The following is a 9,676-nucleotide window of genomic DNA, read 5'->3' on the forward strand; positions in this document are numbered from 1 at the left end:
CTTACAATCAAGCTAGTGTGAAACCAAGATGAGCTAAGAATTGAACAATACTTTCGGAGGTGTTAGACTTGATTTTTCACAAACAAGGTCTATTCGGAGAGCTAGATTTCTACCAGTGTTCACCAAGTGTTGTAGAAGCTACAACCACCCTCCAAATTTTTTCCTTAGCTTCATTTTGGAGCCTCCCTACAACCTTTTCATATCAGCTTGTCTTCCTTCATCAACTTCACAAGATTTAGTGTTTTTCTTACATAAAGGCTGCCTATCGATCACATCTTGATGCACTCCCCTCACAGGCTGCCCACTCGGACTTGATCCATCTTTAGGGTGAGAAAATCCCCCAAGAAATTGTGCATTTCTAGAGGGAAACCAACCTTCCCTCCAAAAATTTCACAATCCTATCTGGCAGCTTGCTAGGCTCTAGAATTGTGCAATTCTGCCAGTCAACACGTATAGTGAAATTGTGCAATTTTTCCCAGTAGGGCTGCTTAGCCCAGAATTTGCACAAATCTGGGTAATAGTCAGCTGCTCTGCCGAGAAATTGCACAAATCTCATGGGCAGCTAGCCCAACTCCCAGCGAGAAATGTGCATTTTCTCGAAGTAGTTCAGTAGCCTCTTGCATGTGCAGCTAGGTTGACTGGTTCCCTCTAGGATCAAGCAAATTAGACTTGCATACATGGGCTTCTTCTCCCAAGGAAGCATGCAAAGGCATCCCTTGATTTAGGTATCTACTTTTAGCAATTGGAGGTTACATGCAAGGATCACTTCAGAAACCTCCCATAAAGTGTCGCTTTCCATAGATCTGTGGCATGCACGTCAGAACTTCAATGTTATAAAAACTTATCAACCAGACGTTGCAAAGCTCATTCCTCACATCGACCTTATAGCTCTGACATCCCACATCACTTCTAGGAGTTTTCGGCACATTCAGCTCAACTGTTTTGGCCTAAGCATGCCTTCCATGCCTTGTGTTGCATTTCTGTTGCTTTTTGTATATTTTCTTGTGTGAGTTTTGTTTTCTTTTATTTATTTGAAGAATTGCTATTGTTTACATGCATACTAGCTTGTCCTAGCACTTTTTTATTTTTTTTTGCTATCTCATTGTTGTCACATGCACGAAACAGTTTTTGACGAACGGTTGCCAATTCAGCGACACGCTTCACCCACATGCATGTTGATATGTTTACTGAATATTTCATTCAATGTTTGCATGCATGAGAAATAAGGTCTACTTTCACTTAGTGTCATCATGCATTCACTGTCATATTTGATTTCTATTCCCCGTCGGTGAATCTGGTCAACCTTGACCCGGAATCTGCCTTCACTGAGATAGCATTGCACAATCCAGGGAAGGAAGGCTATATCTTCCTCTACAAAAATGCACATTTCTACCCAAGCACTCTCCTCCGAGACTATTTTGTGCGTTTCGGAGGGACAGTGATTGTTGGCCTAGGAAATTGCGCAATGCAGTCACTAAGCCTACAACCATTGCTAGTTGAGATTATGCATTGCACAATTCTAAGAGTCAGCAACCACATTGGACTGTGCATTGCACAGTTCTAGCAATCAGTCAGTCTCCCAGTAGCCCACACTATGCCTTGCGCATTCTTGGTAGTCAGTCTCCCGACCTCCCAGCCGAAATTGCATAACCTTCATGATCAGTCACACAGGTATGTTGAAAGTCAGCTCTCAAGTTCTTTTTTTTTTCGACTAACAAATTGCTTCCCTTCCATGTCTCTAGGTATCGCAGGTTTTCATCTGCCTCTCAGCAGTCCAGGTACAATGGTTTCCAAGAGAGAAGAGTCGAAGACACCATTCAGAGCACACTTGGGGATGCAGTCGATCAATTGTATATGGACGTTCCTACCCACGAAGACATCAAGTTGTTTGTAGACAAGGACATCAAGATATGACAGAAGCAACTTCACGGTGAGCAGCATCATGAAGAGCAGTTGAAGGCAGCATATCGAATACAACAAATGCAAGAGGAAAATTTGTTGACAACAAAGAGGTGGAACAAAGTTACGAGCTCAGGCAGATCCACGAATGATGAAAGCTACTTTGGAGACTCACACTATGAAGTGATGGGGTGACATGAGGATCACTGGAAGATAGAGAATGAAAAAAGTAGGAGTTTCTTGTGCTGAAGCAGCAACTCAATGAAGAACATGAAGCTACACAAACAAACAAATGAGTTGCAAGAGTAACAGGAACAACATGGGGCGTAACATGCACTCACAGACGAAACTATGCTCGTACAAGTTATAGATCCATCCCAGCAGTTGCCATGGAGCAAACATGGTGAGCAGTGTCATTGATCACATTCAAGGTATTTAGCAACATCGATGTCATTGTGCGCACGCGTGCGATCCAACCCATTCAATAGACTCAGCAAGGTGAAGACAAGAAGCAAGTCCAACTGGAGTTGAACATGTACCTCGGCAAGTTGATGCACATGACCACCAACACACACTTGAAGATCAACATGGACACTACACATGAGCATGTTGTCGGTTTAGCCACATCCAGGAAGACCATGCCCATGCTAGTAGATGAGTTGGATGAAGGAGCCACACCAATGCACCTAGATGCAATGGAAGCAAGAGTTAAATTCAACAATATGTTACCATGGGGTGCATACACACCATCACGAATGACCAAGATTGGCATCAACTCACCACCTTCACCATCACAAGCATGTCAAATAGTTGGTCTCACCACAACGGATAGAGTGTCACTGATGTCTTGCATGGCTTGCTCAAGCCATTTCATCTCACATGAGCACATGTGCATTGTAATGTAACACCATGTCAAGTGGAAGTTCAAGTGTCAATAGTTGGATGTAACAGACATAGAGTAGATGAAGATTCATGAGGGTAGAGGAACTATCACAAAGGGGAATGTCAAGGGTCACCCCACCCTTTTCTATAAATAGAACCTCATAACTCATTGTAAAGGCTTTTGGTCAGCCACGCTTGTGATAAGACTATCTTGGAGAGAGCTTAGATAGTATCCACTGCACGGAGCTAGTACATCTCTTTGGAGGAGCAAGCGAATGTGGTTGTAATGTTCAACTATTGGATCTAGTGGTTGGACATGCATGTATTGTATGACTGGAACTTACACTTCTTTATATAATAAGAACCAACATGTTTCATGCATATGTTGTATTGTATTCCATCTATCTTGTTTCCTCTAAATGGCATATGTATTTTCTTTCTTACGCATGCATGTATGGACTATTCTATATGAGTATGTATCAATATTCCTAAAATGTGTTGTTGGTTTAACCATCACTTTGGATTTCCAGCTAACTTTCTTTCTAGCTTGTTATGTATCTTCTCTCGTGTGTTCCCTTTCCATTCGATTACTATTACAGGTTGCCAAGGGGCACGAACATCTCAACCCACATGTGTTTGAACCTTTCATGCACCTTCCTTGACTCACTGAAGTGGTCACACCCTTTCTACCAAAAGAGTTATTATACTTGCCTCTATGCAAAATCACATCCAAGGCATTACCATACAACCCACTGCTAGGACTCCTACACCAAACGGTCTGAGGTCCAATTGGGAATTCTTACCGGGGAGATCCCCTTGACATGTTGGCGGGTCCAGCACCATCAACACATTCATTTATATATAAGAAAATTTTATTTAGAAAAATGGTCAATCGCTTTTAATAAATTAAAAAGATTAGATTCGTGCCAATTTATGTGACAACAATTAGCATGTCATGCAATCCAAGGGAGGCCAATACATAGGCCACGAAAATCAAGAATGACATCAAACAAGTTGTTGTACAACAAAAACCCAAAGAATTATAATGTATTTCATGGTCAAATAGGGAAAAACTAAGTGGGATGTGTGATGTTTCCTTGGGTAACTAAAAATATATATATTCATGAAATATTCAAGTGGAAATGATGTGTTATGGCTCTCAACTTACCAAGGGTATTAATCAATGATTTTACAAACAAATATGGTGATAGCCCTGATCAGTTCTCATCATGCATATTGAAAGTTAATTTTACATATTACTATATTTAAAGAGGTGGTTCTTGTTTGATTGGACCATAATATTCATTTATATGCAAGGAATCTTTAGCAATATTTGATCATGTTTGAGTGATTGGAATCCCAAAATAATGTTACTATTATAGTGAACAAAAATACAATTACTCAGTCTTTATGTGTTATATTTAAAAAGTAACTAAATCTTGTTCTGGTCACGTGTGCACCAGAGAGAAACAATGCAAGGTACATCTCCACATTTTTCCTTTAATAATACTTGTTCAAATGTTTTTATGGTCAACATATCACATTAACAATACTTGTTCAAATGTATTTATGGTGAATATAATAATTAATGAACTCCACAACTATTATACATATAGTTTATTATATTCTTAGGGCACTCCACATTATTTAATTAAGGAACCTTTGATTTACTAGTGTTGTTAATGTAATATTTGAGTTCTACAATTCACTCGAGTTGTTGGTACTCTGTCCTTAACCTGCTGGAACATTCCAAAAGATTTTCCAACCGACAACTTCCAGTCTCCATCAACCCAAGTGGATTAACCTTAGTCGTTGATGGTGTGATTTCTAATCTGACGATGGAGGTTTGCCTGGATAGGGTTAGGGTAATCAACCCGTACCCTGACCACCTCCTTTCAGTGCCATTCCACATCTGCAATTTGGTAAAGCGACTTTGCAGATGCAGGTGAAATTCAACCAAATGATCACAACGTTTCACCTAGGTTCTGCACAGGTATTCATGAGTACATTCTTTAGTTCATATATTTTTTAACCGTTACTTAAATCCATTGTAATATTGGCTAAATTTCTACAGTTCTTTACGATGTAAGGTTACACTATTGGGGTTTTCAATAGGCTTGAAACTTATGGCACTTTGGCCAAATTCACGAGGGATTTTTCTCAATACAAGGACACACTTACTCATTGAACACGACTTTCGAAGGTAAAAGGTCCATTCTAATTCGATGGCATAGGTTTACTCAAATAGGGTTAGGTTAACCAACCTCTATGCTGACTTCCTCCTTTCAGCACCATTCCACTCCTGCAAGTTTTGGAAGGTGAATCTGCGGCTGCAGGAAAAATTCAACCAAATGACCACAATGTTTCATGCAACTTCTGCAAAGGTATTCACTGGTACATTCTTCAATTTATAAAGTCTTTACCATTACTTAAATTCATTGTACTACTAGCTAAATTTTTGTAGTTCTTTACCATGCAGGGTCACATTGTTGGGGTTCTTAACAGGCTTGAAACTTATGGTGCTCCGACCGAATTCATTGGGGAATTTTCTCAGTACAAGGGTGCACTTACTCGTTGAACGTCGCTTTCGAAGGTAACACGTCCATTTCAAGAAATCCCATCTTCGTTTGGTTATCCTAAATACTTTTCAATGCTAATTCTGATGTGAACCGTTTTACTCACTAGGTCCTTCCAATTCCACGAGAGGAGCTTTTAAGATTCCTCTTCAAACCAGGCGTGTTCAATAGATATGCCCCAACTACTTTCTAGATTTTTTCTAGCCCATATCTTATGACTTCCATGACCAAGCCCTGATTTTTTATCTCTTAAAGTTCCCGCAATGGATTCCTTACTATAACTGTTTCCAGTAGCATCTAAGGGACTATATCCTGTCGATTTTTCACTTGGGTTTTTATTGTTCTTCATTTAAGGGTTAGCTCAGATGTGTTAGTCATTTTTGCAGACCCATGAGGCTTCCAGCTTCGTTTTTGGTCTCTCTACAGTCCTTAGACTGTCACTATTTTATGGTTATGTGTGTGTGTTTGTGTGTTTGAACCTTACGGCCCAACCTATGGACGAGGGCAAGATTGATACTCAAACACGTATAATATACCTATTTGCTAAAGAAAGCCTGAAATGATGAACTTTTTTTTAAAGACTTTGTAAATTTATTTCCAGTAAATAGAGACTTATGTAATGAATCTAGGAAATATGCAGTTGAGTTATGCATAAATCTCTTACCTAGTTCCATATTTAATTTTGAGCTTCTGGGTTTCATTACCAAAATAAATATCTGGTTTTTAGATGCTCTAAATTAATGTTAATATCTTGTTTCAATAAAAAAAAAATTACCCATTGAAACAGTAATTATGTTCGGGTTTGTTTGTATGTAATATAAAGTTGATTTTCAAAACTATTAGTGTGTACGCATATCAATCTCTAGGTTAATGTTAATAAAACTTCAAATTAAAAAATCATAAAATTTTAAATTCCACATGGCTTTACAAGTTAGCATACATCCCAACATCAACAACATGGCCTCACCCTCTTAACATAAATAAATGGCATGTTAATAATACTCATTCAAATGTTTTTATGGTCAAAATCATAATTAATTAAATCCACAATAGCTATACATATAGTTTATTAAATTGTCAGGTCACTCCACAACATTTAATTAAGGCACCTTGGATTTACAATCATTGTTAATGTAATATTTAAGTTCTACAATTGACCTTGGTTGCTCATACTCCATCCTTAACCCTTGAGTATCAAAATGGTTTTATACCCGTTAGAACATTCCAAAAGAGTTTCCAGCCTGAAACTTCCAATCTCCATCAATCCAAGTGGATTAACCTTAGCCGTTCTTGGCTCAATTTCTAATCCGACCATATAGGTGATTTAAATTTATTAAATTTCTTCAACAATCCTTAGACTGCCACTGTTTTCTGGTTATATGTGTGTGTTTGTGTGTAAACCTTATGGCCCAACCACTGGACGAGTTCTTGAACCCAATCATGTCCAACAAGTATGCCCCAACTACTTATTAGTTTTTGTCTACTACCTATCATATGGATTCCAAGACGAAGCCCTAATTTTTTTATCTCTTGCAGGTTCACACAACGAATTCCTTGTTGTAACTCTTTCCTGGTAGAGTCTGAGGGATTATATCCTGTAGGTTCTTCACTTGGGTTTTTATTGTTCTTCATTTAAAGGTTAGATCATATGTGTTACCAAATTGTGCAAACCCGTGAGGGTTCCAACTTTGCTTTTGGTCTCTCTACAATGCTTAGATTGTCACTATGGTAATTTAAGTTTCTTAAATTTATTCCACACTTCTTAGAGTGTCACTATTTTCTGGTTATATATGTGTGTGTGTGTGAACCTATCAATCTCTACACATATCAAGCGCAAGGTTAATGTTAATAAAACTTTAAATTAAACAATCATAAAATTTTAAATGCTACATGGCTTTACAAGCTAGCATACAACCGTAATATCAACAACGGGGCCTCACTCTCTTAAATAGATAAATGACACATTACTAATACATGTTCAAATGTTTTTATGGTGAAAACAATTATTAGTTAACTCCATAACAGCTATACATATAGTTTATTAAATTCTCAAGGCACTCTACATAATTTAATGAAGGCACCTTTGATTTACCATCATTGTTAATGTAATATTTAAGTTTTGCAATTGACCCTGGTTTTTGCTACTTCGTCCTTAATGCATCGATATCAAGATGGTTTTATACCTGTTGGAACATTCTAGAAGAGCTTCCAACCAGAAACTTTTAGTCTCCATCAGCTCAAGTGGATTAACCTTTGCTGTTGATGGCTTGATTTCTAATCTCATGGTAGAGGTGATTTAAATTTTTAAATTTATTCTACAATGCTTAGACTATCATTGTTTTCTGGTTTTATATATGTGTGTATGTGTGTGTGTGTGTGTTTGAACCTATCAGTCTCTACACATATCAAGCTCTAGGTTAATGTTGATAAAAGTTCAAATTAAAAAATCATAAAATCTTGAATGACACATGGGTTTAAAACCTACCATACAACCTTAACATCAACAACGGGGCCTCATCCTATTAACATAAATAAATGATAGATTAACAATACCCGTTCAATTTTTTTATGGCCAAAATCATAATTAAATAACTTTGCGATGGCTATACATATATTTTATTAAATTCTCAGGGCACTCCGCATGAATTAATTAAGGCACCTTTGATTTACCATCATTGTTAATGTAATACTTAACTTCTGAAAATGACTCCAGTTGCCCTACTCCATCCTTAACCCGTTGGTATCAAGATGTTTTTATACCTATTGGAGCATTCTAGAAGAGCTTCCAACCAACAGCTGCTAGTCTCCATTAGCCCAAGTGGATTAACCTTAGCCGTTGATGGCTTAATTTCTAATCTCACGACAAAGGTGATTTAAATTTATTAAATTTATTCTACAGTCCTTAGATTGTCACTATTTTTTGCCTATGTGTTTGTGTGTCTAAACCTTGCAAACCAACCTCTGTATGAGGTCTTGAACCTAGATGCGTTCAACAGGTATGCCCCAACTATTTACTGGTTTTTTTCTGCTGCCTCTCCTACAACTTCTAAGGTGAAGCCCCAATTTTTTATCTCTTACAGGTTCCCGTAATAGATTCCTTGTTGTAACTCCTTCTCGACAGGGTCTGAGGGATTATATCATGTAGATTTTGTTGGAAATAATACTGAGAGGTGGGGTGAATCAATATTATCAGATCAATAATTTAATTTCTCAAACAGATTTGTATACGCTACTTTAGCTAAGTGAACTAGCATGTCTACACAACTATACTTAAAGCAACCAGCATATATGTAGAGAACTTTTGATTTACCCAATTTATCATGCATTGAATTGTAACAAGTGTATCAGAGATTTATTAGACACTGTAGTAAAAGTAGAATAAAGCATCATAGATAGGAAACACACATGAACACCAAGATATAAGGTGGAAACCCAATGTGGGTGAAAACCACCTACTGTTGTCATCTCTGTCTTCTTTTAATAATAAGAAAATCTATTTAAAATCTTGTACTGGTGCAGACTTATCCCAGTACGCAAGCTTCTGCCTACAGAAGGTTACAACCTTCTCTCATTCTCTAGCTTCTACTAGAAGGGAGATACAACCCCCTAACTCTTGTACTAGCCGATATGTTTACTAGTATGTAGGCAATGACCTAAAGAAGGCTACGACCTTCTTTCTTCCTCCAAGGACCATGTTTCATAAATTTTCAGACTGGATCCATGAACAACATCATAACTACAATTTAATCATCAAATACATCTGTATCAACCAATCACCGAGACTCAATCATGACTTTCTGAATCAATGATAGCCAAATAAATCAATCACTCTGACAACCCATCGTTAAATCACAGTCAATCTGACCAGTCAGAATACTGTCACTAGAATACAGTAACCAGAACCCAGAACTCTACAATAGCAAACAGAAATAACTGAAACATATTTTATAAGGTATACGCTACTTCCATGTGTCGAACCTGTGTGTATAAGCAGTTTTCTCAAAGCTAACCAGAATATACATTTGCAAATATTAATTCATAATTTTGTAGCTATTCCAGACTTTAGTTATACCCAGATCATAATGTTTACAGAATAACACATGCATCAGTATTCAAATCTAGACTATACATGATCAAACCACATAATGATAATTCATCTCAAGCCTTAAGATCCCGATCCATCATTAGATCTTATCCTTCATCAACCGTTAAGGTTCATCCTTGGTTCAGATCAAGCACAACATCATAAGCCAATAACCTACATACTAGATCTCAAACTTCATCATATATTCGATACTTAGACACCTAGCCTAATGATC

The 9,676-nt window shown here is 37.5% G+C and overlaps 1 protein-coding gene across 1 annotated transcript in view; it reads left to right on the forward strand.

Annotated features, from left to right (window-relative positions):
* LOC149160002 (uncharacterized) overlaps positions 1 to 5,915 on the forward strand; it is a 254,342-nt gene extending 248,427 nt beyond the window's left edge. Inside the window, exons 3-5 of the mRNA XM_089436599.1 lie at positions 5,071 to 5,165; positions 5,261 to 5,374; positions 5,467 to 5,915. Coding sequence (XP_089292725.1) covers positions 5,071 to 5,165; positions 5,261 to 5,359 — 194 coding nt within the window. The 3' untranslated portion in view covers positions 5,360 to 5,374; positions 5,467 to 5,915. The remainder of the gene's footprint in view (positions 1 to 5,070; positions 5,166 to 5,260; positions 5,375 to 5,466) is intronic.
* Positions 5,916 to 9,676: the final 3,761 nt, after the last annotated feature.

The sequence above is a fragment of the Pinus tabuliformis genome, chromosome 5_2, assembly GCF_031772625.1.
Source record: "Pinus tabuliformis cultivar Carrire ecotype Pingquan chromosome 5_2, CPIR1, whole genome shotgun sequence".
NCBI lineage: Eukaryota > Viridiplantae > Streptophyta > Pinopsida > Pinales > Pinaceae > Pinus > Pinus tabuliformis.